Source organism: Meleagris gallopavo, chromosome 1 (assembly GCF_000146605.3).
Source record: "Meleagris gallopavo isolate NT-WF06-2002-E0010 breed Aviagen turkey brand Nicholas breeding stock chromosome 1, Turkey_5.1, whole genome shotgun sequence".
Taxonomy (NCBI): domain Eukaryota; kingdom Metazoa; phylum Chordata; class Aves; order Galliformes; family Phasianidae; genus Meleagris; species Meleagris gallopavo.
Window position 1 is genome coordinate 116,148,519 of NC_015011.2, and position 19,501 is coordinate 116,168,019.

The window sequence follows — 19,501 nt, forward strand, 5'->3', positions numbered from 1 at the left end:
GGCGGGCAGGGCGGGCCGGGTCCCTCCGTGCGAGCGCTGCCGCATCCCGACCCGCTGCTGGTCGGCGGCGGGCTTCTAAACGGGGGTGGGAAACACCGAACCGCTCCTCCGCATCCCCACGAACGCTACCTGATCCCGTCGCCACGTGTGTGCCTTTTAAATAGCGCCGTCATGCAGCGTGGGATTGCGGTGCGGCGTTACGGGCATTCAGAGCTGCGATAGAGGGGGAACGGCTGTTGGTGAGGGTGAATAGTGATAGGATAAGGGAGAATGGTCTTAAACTGAAACTGGGGAGGTTTAGGTTAGATATTAAGTGGAAGTTTTTCACTCAGAGGGTGCTGACACACTGGAACAGGTTGTCCAAGGAGGTTGTGGATGCCCCATCCATGGAGGCATTCAAGGCCAGGCTGGATGTGGCTCTGGGCAGCCTGGTCTGGTGGTTGGCAACCCTGCACACAGCAGGGGGGTTGAAACTACATGATCATTGTGGCCCTTTTCAACCTAGGCCATTCCGAAACAGCCACAGCTCTGCTCTTCTGAGGGGTATTGCCATCTGCTTACAACTTTAAAAATAAAAATGTTAAAATCTGAATAGGTGCTCGAGATTGACGTGTAGAAAATGCGCTGAAGTCCCCTTGATTAACTCTTACTGTGTTGACAGGTAGTAATGTGTATTCTTTTCTCCTCTTGTAACTTTTAGGTAAAGGAGGTAAAAACAGACGACGAGGTAAGAATGAGAACGAGTCAGAAAAAAGAGAGCTGGTGTTCAAGGAAGACGGACAAGGTGAGTTTCTGAGTGTGATGTCACAGTGCTGTTGCTTCGGTCAGGTACTGTGAGTCACATACATTCATAGAATCCTTGGAGTTGGATGGGACCTCTGAAGGCCATCTAGTCCCAAGTCCTCTGCAATGAACAGGGACACACAGCTACATCAGGTTGCCCAGAGCCTGATCCAGCCTGGCCTTGAAAGCCTCCAGGGATGGGGTATCAACTACATCTCTAAGCAGCCTCTGTCAGTGCCTCACCACCATCACTGTAAAAGAAAGACTTTTTCTTTACTTCTAACCTGAATCCACCTTCTTTGATTTAATCTCTTTGAGCTTGAAACCATTTCCCCTTGTCCTGTCATCACAGATCCTGCACATTGAATTTGGTACTATCAAAGATAGCATCTGGATGTCTGAGGAACTCAAAGGCAGTGGGGAATAAAGATAGGCGTCCCCTGGGTTACTGTGTGTAGCTTGCCCTGCTGCTGGTAGCTGCTGGTTGTCCCTTGGATGCACGGTCCCACTGCCTGTTCTCTGCCAGCTGTATGGTTCTTGGGATCTTTTGTGGAATCTCTGAAGTCACTGACCTGGCTAAAACATAATCTCTGTTCTCTCACTGAACCTTGTTGGCTTCACTTACTTGCTGGGCTGGGGATGGAACACCTGGCAGCTACTAGAGCAGGAGCAAGAGGTGCAGCCCTTTCTGGGGTGTTGTCAGGTGCAGTGAGCAACAGAATTGTTCAGCTGGAGGTTGGTGGCCTCTGCCTTCTGATGGCAGTGATCTCACCTGCCCTCTGGCTCACCCTGTCCTATATGTCCTGCTCTGGCTGTGGTTCACGTATGCCTGAACGCATGCCTAGCCACCAGCTAAGCACTGGGACCAGGTAAAAACAGTTTATTAGATACACTGGAGAAGTACTGATTTAAATCCGTGCACATGTGTTTCTTTAATCTCTTGTTTATATTCCACGATAGTTGTAAGCAAAAAGGGCTTGATTTTGATGTACCTATAAAATTTAAAATCCTTTTCAACTCCCAAGTAAAATCTGTGTAATGAGATCTGCACAGTTTGTAATAGCATGATGTGGTTTGCTGGATGGTCTGTCTTGTGCTGTGGGAAGATTTTAGAGTATTGAAATGTAACTCTGACTTTAACTGAGAATATTTATTTTCCTGGCTCGCAGGGATGGTCGGGTAACATTATTCTCAAAAGCCACATTCTTTTCTGCATTATGTTGCAAACCTTAATAGTGTGTTGGAGAGAATCTGCACAGCTTCCAGTTGAAGCCTGTGTTTATAAGGATGCCTTTCGGATAGTTTTTGAGATCAGAACTTTCCTTTCAAGAATAACAGCTGTATCCATAGAGTCTCTGCAGAAAGGATTGGGAGTAGTGGTGGGGGTACCCAGCACTTAGCACATCCTCCTATCAGTGATAACATGGGGGTTTGGCATGATGGGAGCTGTGCTGCTGTAATAAACTCTTGAGCATGACTCATTAGCTCTTTAGGAAGCATTTAGAGGAAACCAAAGCATGAATGCCACCAAGAGTGGCTGCTTGTGATAATACTTTCAAGTCAGTGTCAGGAAGGATACAAGAACTTCAGCTGTTGGTGTGGCTGATGAGAGGTCCTGTCCAGGTTTGTGTTTGATAAAAGGTTACAGCAGAATTTGGTTACGTGATACAAGTTACACTGTGTCTCCAGGTTATTACTCTCTCTTACCCTCTCTTTCAGAATATGCCCAGGTGATCAAGATGTTAGGCAATGGAAGACTGGAGGCATTGTGTTTTGACGGCGTGAAGAGGTTATGTCATATCAGAGGGAAACTAAGAAAAAAGGTAATTCTGAAATAGTGGCATTATGCATGATAAGTAATTGTAAGGAAACAAGAAAAGTAATTAGCTCTTTACAGTAGAAATAATAACTCTTGTTTTGTACTTAACAACTTAAATTTTGTTTTTAATAGTAAACCGTTTTTTCTTGTATCTGCACTGTCTGGGCACAAAAATAGGCAGTCTGGTTTTTGAGTGCAGCTCCAGAGTTGAAGGGCCACCCTCAGTAGGTGCACGTACCTCAGAGGAGACATCAGACTGCTTATGAAATGCCAACATGTCATATTATAGAAACTTGAATCGTGTTTTGATACCTTGCTTAGCTTATTCTTTGTACTAGAGAAGAACTGAGTATTATTTATAATCATCCTCTCACTGGGTGACTTATCTGAGAGCAGTTCTGACAGGGGCTTGGGGCAAACTTACAGCTTCCACAGGCCCCTCAGATGCCATCCCTTCATTGTCTGCTTTGTCAGTTCCTAAAATATTTTAATGCAAAGCTGATCTGCAAAACTCCTTACCTCCAGGAGGGTGTATGCATTATCACACATATGACACGTTATGAAGTCTTAACTTCAGCACCTCTGGATGGTTGGGTGCCATCTCTTGCCCTTTCTGGTTGTTTCAGCATTGTCCTTTGCTGGTGTGTGGTACGCAGGTGTTCCTCTCACGTTCTGTTTCCAATAAAAAATAGGCAGTCACTGTGTTCATTCTGGATTGTTCTACCCATTAATTCTCAGGGGCTGATCATTGCACATATTTTGGTATCACTGTGAGCCCCGCAGGCTGCCAGCAATGTGTTGCTGCTCCAACTGTTAAAGGTGATGGAGAATGCTCACAGATAAATGCTGCCTATTGCAGAATTAATTTGTCACCACAGAAGGCTATTCCTCATTGTCAGAAGAAAGTCCAAACAGAGACATTCTCCATCTGCAAAAAGTGAGCTACTGCGGGATAGGACCATCTTGTGCACTTCTATCAGTATATCCTGTTCTGCAGGTTTCTGAGGGCTTTGGTTTGATGGATTACTGTAGCCAGTTACTAGGAACAGCTCCATTTGTTTTCTTGGGTTTGTGACTGATTTTTCATCAGCTCCTTCACCAACTTTTTTGACTGTTGTGGAGCTCAGCTCAGAGGGGTGGCTCATTGCATTATTTCTGTTGTTCTCTGGGAAGTAATGACTTAATTACCACCTTGTTGGCTAGAAGCTCTTCAAAGAAGTCTGATTTACCTTCATAATAGCCCTGTAGCTTGCTAAATAATATTTGTACTAGTATTCAGGAGCTTGATTTTTCAGTGAAAATAGAAAGTTAGGATTTCCAGGTTATAGGGTAGAAAGTGAAAATGGTGACGGTAGTGAAATGCTTAATATCATACAGTAAAATTAAGTGTGTTGTGTTTGAGTTTTGCATTATACAACAAGAAATTGAATTCCTATAATGTAGCATATGCTTACTCTTTCAGGTTTGGATAAATACTTCTGATATTATATTGGTTGGCTTACGAGACTACCAGGTAAGCATTCGATGGAATCTGTCGCTGAAATAGCTTACAGCCAGCTTTGTGTAGTGTGAAGTTACAGCAGGTATCCTGAGTAAATCCACATCTAATTTTGCTTGAATTTGTGTTTGGTTATGCTAAATCAGGACTTTTAATTTCCTCGCGTTACAGAGAGATTGTCTTGAGTAGATGACAAGTCCTGGTTAAACTTGTTCTTCCAAATTTAATTGCTCCCTCAGATGTTGTTGGCAGTCACCCTGGCCTTATTAGCATCACACCCGACCTTCTATTTTTTTCCAGGTGTAGCTGGTTTGATGCTTGGGTCCTGTGAAATAGGGAAGATGGAACCAAGCACCAAACGTTTTGTTGCGGTAATCAGAATTTTGCATCCTTGGTGGTGGCATTTATCTCGACCAGCCACTTAATCACCAATTAGTTTCTACTACATTATTCTGTTTCTGGAAGTTTAACTTTACCTCATGTAAATTTTCACTGGCTATGTGGTTTTTCATGAGGTTTCAGTATTTTGTGGTTCAAGGATAAATTCCACTTAGATATGGTAAAACATCCAAGATGTTGTTGTTCACTGCATGTGTTAAATTGCTTAAAACTAGAAAATGTTGACATTTTCTTACTGACCATCAAACACCTCCCTATGCGTGTTCTGTGAAGAAAGATTAATTTTAAGGACATGAGACCAGGCTTCTCAAGTGACTGCTAGCAGAAAATAATTGAGTATCTCCCAGCACAGATGAAGATATTCTACAAAGAGCACTTATTTTTTTCCCTCAGGATTAAAAGTAGAGGTAAAGGAGGAAGAAGATACCACTGTTCTATAAGAAATACAGGTGTTACTAGTTCAGTGTACTTCTTAGGGAGTTTGTTGTTTTTTTTTCCATCATAAATGACTAATACCTTCTAATAAATTCTTATTTAGGATAACAAAGCTGATGTTATTCTAAAGTATAATGCAGATGAAGCCAGAAGTCTGAAAGCATATGGGGAGCTTCCAGAACATGGTAAGAGCGTTCAAACTGGAAGTTCAAGTCGGACAAGAATACGTAGCCTATCTTGACTTGGTATGAATGCTCTCCTAACTTTCTGAATGCTTTTTTAGCTAAAATCAATGAAACAGACACATTTGGTCCCGGAGATGATGATGAAATCCAGTTTGATGATATTGGAGATGATGATGAAGATATTGATGATGTAAGTAGTAGACATGTTCCGTATGATACGTTTGAAACTCTCATCTTTGACGGTAAGCTGTCTTTTGATGTTTTTTTGGAGAAAATAAAACTATACACAAGTGTTCACAATAGCTTACATTGTCAAGGATTTTGTTCTTGAAGAGTGTTGCGGTGCTTGGTGTATCTACGTGCTTCAGGGACTTGTTCCTTCACTTCCTCAGCCCCCAGAATCCTTTTTGGAGTAAGGCACTTGAATGCTTTTACTCAGACAAGCCTGGTACATGTTTGATCCAGGGACTGCTTCAGAAAGGAGTGTGGACATGAGCACGCCAGCTTTCTGTTCTCTTTTCTGTTCTGTTGTCCTCTTCTAATTTATCTCTACACAAAGCATGTGTACTTAGTTTCATACTATTGAAATTTGAGCAGTCTTCTCATTACCCTTAAGGTCCTCACAGTCAAAGTTGTTTGACCCCAAAGACACAGATTTAGGTGGCAGTGGCTATCCAAGTGGTTGTGTGTGTGTGTACATGTATGTATGGGGGGGAGGAGTTACCATTACAGGACTCACCAACTAGATGTGTGGACACAGCTGGATACTGAAGGAGCTGAATGCAGCCCCAGGTACTGGTCTCTGAACTGTAAGCTCATTACAACAAGCTCATGATGGAAAGCAAAGTAGATGATATGGGAAGGTTTAGCAGACTATTAGGATTTCTTGGCATCTCCTGCAGTGAAGGCTAGAAAGACATCCCAGGCAGCCTGCACAAAGACTTGTGGGTCAGCTCCCACGTCACATAGGGCAGATTTGGCCAGTTCAGTTGAAGCAGGATGAGCCAAGGATTATGTGAATGCAAATTGTATTGGACACGTTAATGGAGCAGGTCATAGTTCACATAGGAGTTGCATCAAAAATGTGGCTTTCAACTTCCTGATTTCTCTGTAGTTTTAACAACCTCACTATCTAGTAAGAAACAACTGAAAGATTTTTGTGGGTTTTTGTTGTTGTTTTAATTTTTTAAAAAAAGATCTTAAATCTCTGGTTTTGTCTCATGTTGTGTGTTTCTTAAAATCATAAAAGCTGCACCTTAGCAGTACTGGAGTTAATGGTAATCATGAATTTGCAGATTGTCACATTCACTCGTCAGTGCTTATCGCTAACTGTGAGAAGCAATAACTGACTATGTACACTCTTATAGTAGTAAAATTTATTATAATTCAAATCATAATCTGCTCTAAAGTCTTTTCAAAGATGCTGTGCTGTATTTTGCAGCACTAAGATGAATGTGCGCAGGGTCAGCTGGCTCAGGGGAATAATTAGTAACTCACTGAGCTAGTGAGTTAACTTAATTGGATAGATCATTCCAGTTATTGTCTTATGCTTTAAGTCTTCATCTTTTTAGTCGTTTCTCTGAGCTGGTAATATGACCAGTTCTCCTTATGCTTACATTATTTTGACCTCATTGAGTCTCTCCATTTCAATCGCTTCTTTCAAACCATCCAACATCCTGATGAATTTTTCTTCAAACTTTTGAAAAATGCACTTTGAACCTGTCAGGGGTTGAGCTTACTGTAGCTGGAAACACTTTGTAGTAATATTTGCTTTTAATAATGGAGCCATTGTAAGATCTTAACGTGATAAATTGCTGTATGAATATTGCAAGAATGCAATTTGCAAACTAATGGATCGCAAGGTGGGATAACGTATTAAAGTGAGCAGCTATGATTATTTTCAGGTTTCTTGGGTATGTTATATAACATTAATGTCATACTGTAAGAAAAGAAGAGACATGAAGTAACAAAACAAGAGTAATCTCTCTGAGGATCATCCCAGTCTACGTGGAATCATGTAGGGCTTTGAAAGTCATAGTCGACATGAGAGACTTGGTGGAACCTTTCCATAGCTGCTTATGTCAGGAGAATGGTTAGAAAAGTTAATTTTGCCACTGAACTTGTTTGGATAGTCAGTACCTAGGGATGGTATCCTTAAACTCTGTTTGGGCTTCTGTTCTTGAGAGCTGTGGGCTTATTTATGCTTGTGCTACCTGTATGAACATTGGCACAGCTGTTCTCCTATGTAACCGTAATATCATAACATTGGTGATGAGGACATAGGAGGAATGTAGTTGTTCACATGTTAAGAAAGGGGGGATACAAGCTGAGGGAAAAACATTATTGTATGGAGCTCAGGAAGTTTCCTGTCTAGATGTAAAAATAGCTTAAAGACGGACCTGATGAAAACTACATGTGAATAAAATTATTTTTCTTTCTTTTTATTTTTCAGATCTAATTTGGAACAGAGGTTTACATTCCAACTTTCTTCCTCCAAGGATTGTTCTACATTGATATTTTGATTATTTTTTTGGGTGAAGTACCTTTCTTTTAAGAAGACTGAAAATTCTTGGTAAAGAGTGTAGTTTGTTACATCAAAAGGATTTATTTTCAATGTTTGTTTTAAAGTATTTATATTTCTTTAGAAATGGATAATGCTGGATTATCACAAAGGTTAAATGAAATGCCACAAATATTTTCCCTTTACCAATTAGAGCTTTTAGCTCCGGGTATAAGTGAGATACAGAGACATGGGCTGTAAAAGACTCTGGTTTTCCCCTCTTGTGCTTTCATCACTACAATTCCAGTTAACTTGTATTTTGAAATAAAAATTGTTTACCCTGTAATTATCATGCATTTTGATTAAATACCCAGTTCAGATTAGTATTAAAATGTACTATGCAGTGTCTGTCCTTATACCCCTTGCCTTGATGTTAACTTTAAAAGATTTTGATAATATAAAAGGAAGGCAGAAATCTGCATTTTAATCCATAATGCATGAATCTGCTTTTCACATCTCGTAGCATGCTGCTATTTTTATACAGATTTTGATAATTAAGAACACTCATAATTTCAAAGAAGCAAATTTGCCACAGCGGATGGGGAGAGGAGAAGTAACGATAAAACATAAGCAGCATCTTAAATTTGCAGTTGTTAAAAACTGTCTTGTATGCTTAGCTCTTGTGTCTGGTCCGTAGCTAAGTTGTAGTTGTGGAAGATGAACACTGGGTGGCACCCAACATAACAGGGATGCGTTCATACAAACCGGTAGCAGTTGATTCCGTGCTGAAAAGAAACTAAAATAGTTTTTCCCCAAAGCAAATGGTTAACATTCATGATATGTTAAGCGTGTAGAATATTTTTACATTATAGAAAGGGTTATGTTAAGAGTAGAGTTTTATTTTAATCTTAAATTCCATGCAACCTAAGGTACAACATTAAAGCTTATGTGAACTTTGAATAACAATATAAATGAGAAATTAAATTTGTGTCAAGCATAGGAAAAGAATCTTTTCATCCTGAATGAATCGCTAAAGCAAATTAATGGAAAGATTCTTCTCCACCTTTGGACTGGAGGAGTCAGTTAAAGCTGAATAAAGACTAACATAATCATGAAAATATTATTTTGTGGTAGCCTTAGTTTGTTTGTCTTCAGTTATATATTTAACAACTCTGAAAGCAGGTTAATGGGAAACTTCCTTTTGTGCCATAAAAATCTGATTCTTGAAACTTGTATTCATTATACAGTCTTTTTGGTATGATGTAAAGTGACTGCCCCAAGAGATAAAACAAAATGTCTGTGAATATGGATGGAGTGGCCTCCGTGCTTTATGGGATTATTTTGTGGGTTAAGGAGGATTTCTGCATTAGGTTTGAATTCCCAGAAAATGTCCTTTTCTCTTTATCTTTTTCCTTCTTCACAGTATCCATTATTCCTAAAAGAAGATCATACAATAGTAACTATTTCTTAGTCTTGAGTATTTTTGCCAAATATTACATGGATTTTAAAAACTCGTTGTAAGAAACTTGCTAGATATTGAGAAAATGTGCTATTAACATAGCACTCCTCTTGCCCTGATATTAAAGTATATAAAGTTTCTGTCTTTGTATGTCTGTAACATTCAGTAGTGAATCAACATACAAGTTGTAAAGCTTCAGGACAAGGTTTATGAGCCGTTCCCTGGCTTACTGGTTTCCTCAACATATTGGACAGACCATCAAGCAGCTCTGAAAATGGTTTAGAAACTCCCCAAACCAGGCTTGGTGCAGAAGATTTCTATGCAGTAGTGACAGCAGAGAAGTTAATGATTAAATTACAGTGAATGTTTGCCAAAGATACAAGTACGGAATTTATTCTTGCCAAAAACACTTTTGTACATATAGGAAAAGTGTAAAGCACATTGTCAGTGGTAAGAGAAATAGAAACAAATATGCTGCTGTTGCAAGAAACTTATTTCAGTGTACCAGAATCCTCTGGTAGAACAAGATGCTTCGGCTGTGGGGCAAAGATGAAATTCTGTTCCTCACAGAATTGTTTCCAGTCTTTGTCGGTCACAGGCTCCTGTCTGGCCCACCCAAAACTCTGCAGAGCTCTTTAGGAAGATTCCTACTCAACTGTGATTTTCTTCTTAGTGCTCTGGCTCAACATCATCTCGCTGATTTCACGGTAGGCTACTTGGTCTTTCTCAAATAAATGTCCTCATTCTCTGTCCACTGCCAGAGCCCCTTTCACAGAGCAAACTGGGCAGCTTTATAGTGTCTCTTTTTCCTCCAGAGGTAAAAAGCTGCTTGCACAAGTAGCTCTGATTTCAGTGTCTACATGCAAAGAAGACAGCAGCTGCCAGATAGAGGACTGCAAGATTGCTGACTGATGCCATGAAAGGTGGTCATTTCTATATAATTTTTTTAATAGGACTTGTTTGACTTTGAGAACTGCTGCTGGCTTTTCTACCTGTAGCGTGAAATTTAACACAGAAATTAAAACATGGATTTTCTGCAACTGAAGAGTAAACTTTGTGTTCTGTTTCCCACTGCGAGTTTTGTGATTAAAACTTCGAAGCAGTTTTTGTTGTTGTCGTACCAAATCTTTTTTGTCTCAACGGCCTTTTAGAGTAGCAGCACTTGTTTGGGCAGCCCTAGTGCTTTTCCGCCCTAATCCTTTGCACTGTCTCATTTTAAAAATGTATGTGGTTTTGAAGAAACCCTCACCACTCTCCTTCCTCAGGCAATTGAGGAACTGGTAATCCATGGCTCTTTGGCTGTTGTTTCCTTGTTGCAGTTTATTTGTGTAAGTATAGGTTACTGCGTGCTGTATGCGCTACCACACGTACGTGTGGCTCTACATACAATGGCCGTGAGCGAATGCATGCTGATGGCAGGGTGGCAGTTTGCTCAGTGTGGCACCTGGCTGCGTTCCTGACCAGGTTCTTCGTGACGAGATGATAGGACTTGTGGTTTATCTGAGTTGTGAGCTGGTGCTGGAACTGCTTCCCCCGGGGCTCTGGGGTAAATCTTGTTTCCAGCTGAGATGCGGCGTTGAAACTTGCTCAACAATGGGAGCAGTCAGCCTGCACCGTAATCGTTTGCTGTTACTGAACATGAATGCTGTGGGACTTGAGAACCTCTTTTACCTGACTTAGTAGCTCAAACCTAGTTTTTTGCCTATAAACACAGTGCTATGTAGGTAGCTTGTCTGCTTCATGGAAATGAGGACTTGAAAGTTCAAGTCAGCACAGCCTTCTTGGAAGGTCTGTGGGAAGAGGGAAGTATTACTGTCTGGAATATCTTTTCTTTTTAAACTTGGTGCCTTTTTTTGCCCTTTGTGAAGGTCATTGTTGGCAATGCTTTTCGTTCTGACGCAAAATGAGTCATAAGGATTTATTTCTCTGGATGTGCATACCCTTTGGGAAAGAGGAGAGATGAGCAGGGGTGATGCCTTTCCTTCTCCCTCTCCTTATCACACTAAGCATGAGTAAGTATTCCTACTGATGAGCTCTGGTTGCTTGTGCTGCATCTTTTCCATCAAATGTAATGCTGAAGATTGACCTTTTACAATCACACTCTCAACTAGATGGAGGCCAACTGCAAGCATGAGAGCCTTCATGTAACTCCATCTAGGAAGTACGCACTAGCAGTAGAGTACTGCTAGAAGCATCTAAACGTTTATTTCTCCTTCCAAGTGCTTATTTGTTCATGGGCTGCCTTTGGGATCCAGCTGTTTTAATTATTCTATTTTTGGACTTTAAATGCCTAGTGTGACAAAAAAAAACCCGAATATTTAGGATCAAATTGAGTAACCAGTCTCTTCTTCTCACTTGCTTATGTAATGTGCAGGATGTCAGCACCGCAGTTCCAGTAGTTTGCACGCTTTATTGACTGCTGTGGTAAGCCTGACATCTAGCACTTTGTGTTTGTTGTCCTATGAGTTAGTTTCTTCTTATTTACTTAAATGTGTTTGTAGAAAGAAAGAACTGTTGCAGAGTGGTTTTATTTATATTCAGGATATTAGCTCAAGAAAGGAAAATTTCATCAGAAGCTGAAAGAGACTTGATAACCAATTAAGGGACCTATTTTTGCATCACTCGCCTAACAGTAAATTTTCTTTTGGAATACTTAATGTGTAAAAGTGTACAGTCTTTCCCATTATAGAAGTGGGCAGCTTAAGTGCAGTGCTTCTCACCTGTATGCCAAGGCTGTTGTGCTGCAGGAGTCTGTTCTGCAGTCACTAGCATCTGTACTGCTTTATCAGCCCTCCTCTTCTTCACTGCTGGCTGATTTTATTCCCAAAGGATCACAGGCAAAATACCCTTGTATGTTTGGCCTCTGGAGGGAGCAGATGAGCTGCCAAAATACCCTGAACAACATCCAACCAACCTTTGCAAATTCGAGTGAGCAGATTGCCTCAGCTTCCTCAGCAGAAGTTTCTGTCACAGAGTTTTGGGATCTCTGAAGTTCCTGGTGTCTGCAGATAAGCATTGCCAGGAATGGAAACACTGGAGGTGTTTTCTTCTGGATTCTTGAAGTAGGTCACCCTCTTTCTTAAGAACAAGGTGACTCCAACATGCAGGCATGGACAGAGGTGCAAGCCTGCCAGCGAGAGAAAAATGACAGGTGCTGCTTCCTCCATTTCTAGTAACAGTGTAGAGCAGCAGATAAAAAAGAGGATCCCTGTGGGACACTCATGTCTGCCTGGGTTGTACGCTCTGCCACAAGTGGTACTATCTGTCAGAATGGATTCAGCTTTGTGACAATCCTTGAGACAGTGTTGACAGTCCTTACTGTCAACACTGTTGACAGTATTTACTTGCTGTTGCTGTATTTACTTGCTGTGCTTACAGAGAAAAGACAAATTCTTGAATTGATTCTATTGCTTTATTTATTTACTGGATCATTTAGCAATGGTCTCCTGTGCAGCTGTTGGAGAATCAAAGGGAAAAAAACACTGAAAATCTGAGTCTGGTTTAGAGCATGGAGAAATAATTAGAATAAATAACTTGAGTCCAAGTAGCCTTCAGTTAAACAAAAGAAACACTGACTACTTCTGATCATGTTACGTAGATTGACATCCTCTGACTTAATCTTCAATTTTTCATCCTTCAAAATAATCTTTATTCTTTTTTCCAGAGAAATTTTCCTCCAATTTTTCCCAAGTTTGTCATTCACACATGTATCATTGTAGCATATAAATGTTATTTTAGTCTTACATTATTTATTCATATCACTTAATAAGGTTTAGTAAATGTGTTTTCATCTTCTTGCAAAAACCGTTTCTTCTGGCACAAAGTTTTTGAACGCATGATTTCCCACTTAATGACTGGAGATCAAGTTAATTGCTATAGCAAAATCTTCCCAGCCAAAAGCCATCCCAGCTGAAACTGTCATGTTTTTCTAAAGGTGTCCCTCTGTAGCTTTCTGTAAGACTGAAAATACTGAGAGGGGAAAAAATCTTCATGCAGGCCTTTTATCTGTCCAGCTTTTGTGATGGACATGGACAGACTTGAAAAAGCCATGTTTTCCTGATACACAAATGCTAATTCAGAACGGAAGACTTGTAAGGCTCTCCATATTGTTGAGATTTCCCAAAAGGTTTTTTGCCAATATCTTTTATCACGAGAAGTATTGTCACTGTGGGAAGAGCATGTAGTTCTGAGTAGCTTGATAGGCCATAATAATTGTCCTTCCTCTATCTTTCCTATAAAATTATATATTGATTTTTACTTCAACTCATGGATGAATGTGGTAAGAGCATCAGTTAGCAGTTTTCCCAATGACATGGTGACCATTCATGATGCTCAGTGGTCCCTCTGATAGCTAAGTATGTTTCATTTTTCTGTCAATTAGAATTATGCTTTCCTTAATCAGAGGGTGTATATGTGTTATTGGAACTCAGATGTACGGAGGTTAAGCTGTTCAGCTCATCTTCTGGCTTCTTCCAGAAATTTCAAAGGATCCAGGAATGTTTGCTGGCTGTGTGCCACGGCTAATTGGCTATTTTTCAGAGTAATTTAATGTGCATACCATAGTTAGAAAATGCTTTGTCAAGCCATAGGCAACTTAATGTTCAGAAATATTTTCAAAATGTTCTGTATGGCAGCTACATCAAAGAGTGCTCATAACTCACAGGCTGTAATTCTGTAAGAGGTGTCTTATCTCAACACTTAATTTACTGAAGCCTACAGTTACTCTTCTGTTAGACTGAAAATTTTCCTCTAGTAACAGCCTATTGCTCGTATGTGATGAGAGGGTGCGCCTAAGGGAAATCACTACCACAGTAAGTAGATCTGGAATGTACTGTGCATGGATTTTCCACCCACACCACTCTATATCTTTTTCCATTGAAGTCTAACCTCGGATTCAGAAATCCAGAGGAAGCAGAGTAAGGTTCTGGTCCTTTTCCATCTCCCATCTCCACCATACTCAAATGCACTTCCCCACTAGTTCCATTTTAATCTTAATGTGACTCTAAATAAAATGTGTTGTGTCTCTTGTGGTATCTTTGGCTGTTTCAGCTTTGAAACATCATCTAAGCACTTTATGAACATGAAAAACAACCAGTCTGTGCCAGGTTGAAAGGGTTACCCAGGCCCTGCCACCCTGTGTTTGAAATTGCCAGAAACATAGAAGAATGTAGGGAACAACAAGCCATATAAAATGAAATCTTCCCTCTTCTGTTATCTCCCATTGCCAATGCTCACCAATTTGGGGATTCCCCAGTTGGAACTCACTGTGCCATCGTACGTCCCTCCCTTTTCAAGTAGAGAAATTGGGAGTGAGGAAGGGAGTCCTGAAAAAGACAGGAAAGAGACTTCTGATTCTAAAAGTGACGAGGTTGCACATGTGTGTTCTGGGGCATTGTCAGGAGTGTGGACCGGGCCTTTAGCATGAAACTGGGGCCATAACTTTTGAGTATTCAGAAATACATATTTCAGTGATGTTGCTTCAAGCAGCACAAGATTTATTTGGTGTTTTTTTTAGTCAAAAAGTGATTTCCCCTTGGAATCTGTTCTTCTGTTACAAGCAGCTGTAAATCACTGAGAGCACTGTATATGCTAAGAGAACATTGAGCTATTTTAGAAGAGTTGGTCACAAAAGGGAAATACACATTCTTTCAGAGCTGAGAAAACCTTCAAGTCAATTCTTCATATGCTAGGAAAGTGATGGACCTTCAGATCTCAATCAAACTTCACATTTTTGCTCTCTCCATAGAAGCACAGGAATGTCAGCCTCGCCTGCTAGCTGCCATGGAACAAGATGGCTTCCTGTGGTGGTGGGGCTGCACAGGGATTTATTGAACCCTTTGGTGCTCTCAAAAATAGCTTCTGTCACTGAGATCTGGAGTAACACTGTCGCAAGCTCTGTTCACAGTTTTGCTTAGTATGCCGGTATAAAAGCACTCAGTTTTTGGTGGTGCAGTTTCTGCGTGCTCCTCCAGCCTTTACAGGTTTCCATGACCATCCTTCATTAAGCCCTGTGAGTTTAGGTGAAGATTTTAGCTTGGAGAAGAGAAGGCTCTGGGGAGACCTCATTGCAGCCTTCCACTACTTGAAGAGAACTTACAAACAGGAGGGGGAACAGCTGTTTTGGATAGTGATAGGACAAGGGAGAATGGTCTTAAACTGAGACAGGGGAAGTTTAGGTTAGATGTGAGGAGGAGGTTTTTCCACACAGAAGGTGGTGACACATTGGAACAGTTTGCCCAAGGAGGCTGTGGATGCCCCATCCCTGGAGGCATTCAAGGCCAGGCTGGATGTGGCTCTGGGCAGCCTGGCCTGGTGGTTGGCAACCCTGCACACAGCAGGGGGCTTGAAACTCGATCATTGTGGCCCTTTTCAACCCAGGCCATTCTATGATCCTCATAAGGTGCGGGCAAAAGACTGTTTAGAGGCAATCATTTGGAGCAAAAAGTTAGTTACTTTACCTACACTGGAAGCTATTGAAAATGTGTATTCTTGCTTTGTATTTACATTTTAACCCCTCAACAAAACTAGGGTATTGGATGTGTGCAGAAGATGGGACATGCCCTTCCCCTTTATAGGCTGCTTGTGCAGTTTGGCAGAAGAAAGTACTGCTAGATCTAAAAAAGTTCCTGGCTCAAATAATCACATCTATATGTAGCACAGTGGGAAGGTGGCTTCAGATAGTACATTTTGAAGAACTATCTTTTTTGTGCTGTGAAGTAAAGGCTGGGTGTATTTCAGATCCCTATTCAAAGCCACCTGTGGATGATACACACAACCCTGCAGAGTCAGCCTCTAAACCACTGTGCAGTCTTCCAAGAAGTTTAGAGTACCATGCTATTTGGAGATTTAACACTGATCCTAAAAGCACATGGAGCAATGCATTGTGGGCAGGAGAAAATGAGGGCTGGGGGAGATTAGGCCTATTATACCTTACACATCTATCACATGTTCAGATGGTGCTCCCATCTGCTTACAGAGTTTAACGCTTTTCAGAGTAACAATACTGAATGCACCTTGTGTACTCAGCTAAAGTAAATCCATGCAATTTCTTCAGCAGGTATTATTACATTGTGTTATACAGTAAGACTGTAAAAGCTACAGCAACCTTATTCTTTCTTGAGTCAACCTGGATTAGAGTCAGGACAGGAGCCTTTCCAACTGAAGTTCCACTAGGAAGTTAGTCCCCCACTGGTACTGCAGGCTGATTTTCCATTTATTAGTGTAGAACTGAGTACTGATCACTTTGAAGTTGGTATTTGTCTTACTGTACTTCCATATGATAGTGTTGACAGGATCACATTCCACTGGTAAAACAGGCACATAAAAGAACTGGAAGCTAACATTTATTGAAATGTGAGAGTTTATTAAATAGCAAAAATTCTAGCAAGACAATGCTTTTGGATAAACCATCTTCAGGTACAGGCTTGAGCAATATTCATATTAGATACCTGCCAAAGTGCGTGCAGCGTTGAGCTACATCAGGGCAGTTACGTACCTTAAGGAAGCAACTGTTTCACAAATCTGTTAAAGCAAGGTTACTTCCCCTGTTCACTTTGGCCTTAGTGCCTGGCAAGCTGAAGAAGTTCCTTGAGACAAGAGAAGTAATGGGAGCATGATGGAAGGCTGTTGTAGACCAGTATAACCTCTGAAGACTGAGGAAAACCATTGCCATTGTTGTTTGAGTCATAGAATTGTATTGGTTGGAAGGGACCTGGGCTGCTCATCCAACCTCCTGTGCAAAGCACATCCACTTAGAACCTGTGCTCTGTCCTTCTGCTCTCTCAGTGTTTCCAGTGATTGAGGTATAATATCTGTGAGCAACACGGTCCAAGGTTTTATCACTTCCATGGTTTAAAAAAAGATAGGATTTTTTTCATTGTCCAAGTCGTGCCTTAATTGCTCCCAAGTGCACAGTGGAGAAGAGTCTGACTCTCTTCTCTATTCCCCCTCAATTATGTAGATGCAGAAGGCATAAGACTTCCCACAGCACTCTCTTCTACAAACTGAACACAGCCCAGCCTCTGAGCCCCTCCTCAGTGCCACGTGCTTCTGTCCCCATGCAAATCTTGTTCATTTTCTGCTGTATTTGTTCATTCTTTATTTCATAGAATCACAGTATCATTGAGGTTGGAAAATACTTCTAAGATAATCTAGCCCAACCATCCACCTGCCACCAGTATTATCAGCAACTACATCCCTCAGTGCTGCATCTACACATTTCTCGATCACCTCCAGGAACTGTGTATAATCAATGAATATACAGATGTTATAATTAAGAAACATACAGGAAAGTTAGGCTAAACAGGTTACTGCACCAAAGATGAACGGATGGAAAGCTTACCCTTGTCCTGGGCTCACTGAGAAGACTCCAAAAGGAGCAATCTCCAAAAGAGATCCTTCCCCACTGGCAGTCAGCTCTTAAATGGGTCTAGGAGAGGTGCAGCCAGGCTCCACCCCTTCTGGCAGCACAGATGAATTGCCTCCATCTTTGCTCCCAGGGCTGACTCATTGCTCGCCTCAGCTGGTCAATCTGAAGTTCAGGCTGTGATTCAGCAGTTCCCATACAGACTACGAGTCCACCACCTCCCTGGGCAGCCTGTGCTACTGCCTCACCACTCTTTCTGAGAAGCTGTTTTCCCTAATATCCAATCAGACCCATCACTGGCACAACTTGAGGCCATTTCCTTTCATCCTAACTTCTGCTGAAGGAAGGTGGAAGTAGATAAAAGTGGCATACTACAAATATGCTGAGAAAAATGCTTTCTCAGCAGTCTGCGAGCTGCTCAAGATCTGCCACAGGGAGGTGATACTCATCCAAAAACTGAAACCATGTAAACTGGGCTGACTTGTGAGAAATAAGCATTTGAAATAAGCCCAAAAATGGGCATTGTATTTTAGATTGAGTCTCAACATAACAATATCCTTCATGAAGCCTTAAACATGTATCAGTGTATGATTTTAAAGAGTACTGGTAATTACTCTTCCTTTAATTGTAGTATCGTACTGTATGGGTATCTCTTTTCTCATCTTACTTCAGAAGATGTGAGGCTCTTTGAAGAGCAGTACTGGTGGGTCTCTATGTATAAATCTCCAAACTCTACCTTTCTCTCTACCTCCCCGCTGACCTAGAAGGCACCAACTCCCCACAGTACTGTTCCTGTTTTAATCTGGATGCCAATAACATTATTTGAAAATGAATATGCTTCTTTGAAGCATGTTATCAATATAATACTTCACTGAAGGGAGTGTAACTTTAGTCAGCTGCATTTGTAGTGGCTGAGCATTGCCTGAATTTCTAAAGCACTCACTGTTCTCCAGCCTGCTCAGGGTGTTCTGTACAGATTGCCTTTATGTTCTGAACTGGGGTCTCAGGTTTCCCTGGAAGGTTTGTTTGTGACTGAGCCGCTGGAGCACTCACTCTCTCTAGATCACAGGACTGGAACTTGGCTCCAAGAATCAGAGAACTCCTGTTGAATTCCCTGTTAGAGATGGTGACTGAGTGACTGTCTCATGCAGGAGTTGTATGAAGTTACAAAGTGAATATAAACAATTGGTAGGTACCGCCAAATATGTGTATACATTCACTTTCTTTTTTCTTCTCCTGACTAGCTCTCATCTTCAGGGCAATCAAATGTGCCTGGGAAAGCTGCACCCCCAGACGGTGATGTTTGTTACTCATATCCATGGAAACGCAGACCCGAAAACGTTTTTGGGAGGAGAGAGCAAGAGGAACACCACAATTCTCATGTTTCATGGACTGCCTGGACTTTGAAGACTTTGAAGAAGTTACAGCTCTGTGGTTTTGAAACTGATTTTGTTAGTAGCCATTAACTTAGTTGGCAGAAGAGATGAGATCCAGACTGTCACTTCACATTCCTGAGATGAATAAACAGCCTTCTACAAGGAGACCATTTTTACATGCACTTACATCTTCAGCTTAGTTTGGGCCTTTGGGTCTGTGGTGATAGGACAAGGGGAAATGGTTTCAAACTAAATGAGGGAGATTTAAGTTGGATATGAGGAAGAAATTTTGAACAGTGAGGGTGGTAAGGCAATAGAACAGGTCACCTAGAGAGGTGGTGGATGCTCTGTCACTAGGAGACCCTCAAGCTCAGGCTGGATGGGTCTCTGAGCATCCTGATCAAGCTGTAAGTGTCCCTGTTCACTGCAGGGGAGTTGGACTGGATGGCTTTTAAGGGTCCCTTCCAGTTTAAACTGTTCTATGATTCTATGAAAGTGTTTCAGCATATCCTTGGGTACTTGGCTTCTAGAATCTCCACTGTAGTTGCTTCGCATCTCTCCTAACTGAGGCAGGAAAGCACCACTGGAGATCATCCAGTCCAACGCCCCTGTTTAAATCAGGGTTAGCTGTTCAGTTTGCCTAGAGAAGGATGTATCATTGCTCTAACAGCAGTAGAGAAAA

The 19,501-nt window shown here is 41.3% G+C and overlaps 2 protein-coding genes across 2 annotated transcripts in view; both read left to right on the plus strand.

Moving 5' to 3' along the window:
- The first annotated feature begins 171 nt into the window (after positions 1-171).
- Positions 172-9,218, plus strand: EIF1AX (eukaryotic translation initiation factor 1A X-linked). The gene is made up of 7 exons (XM_031557040.1): positions 172-178; positions 701-784; positions 2,503-2,606; positions 4,065-4,115; positions 5,038-5,119; positions 5,218-5,309; positions 7,572-9,218. Exons 1-7 carry the CDS (start codon positions 172-174, stop codon positions 7,575-7,577), a joined length of 426 nt encoding a protein of 141 aa, XP_031412900.1. The 3' UTR covers positions 7,578-9,218.
- Positions 9,219-10,557: 1,339 nt separating this feature from the next.
- Positions 10,558-19,501, plus strand: part of RPS6KA3 (ribosomal protein S6 kinase A3) — a 40,202-nt gene continuing 31,258 nt past the window's right edge. The window contains exon 1 of the mRNA XM_010726167.2: positions 10,558-10,624. Within this exon, the coding sequence (XP_010724469.1) occupies positions 10,558-10,624 (67 nt within the window). The remainder of the gene's footprint in view (positions 10,625-19,501) is intronic.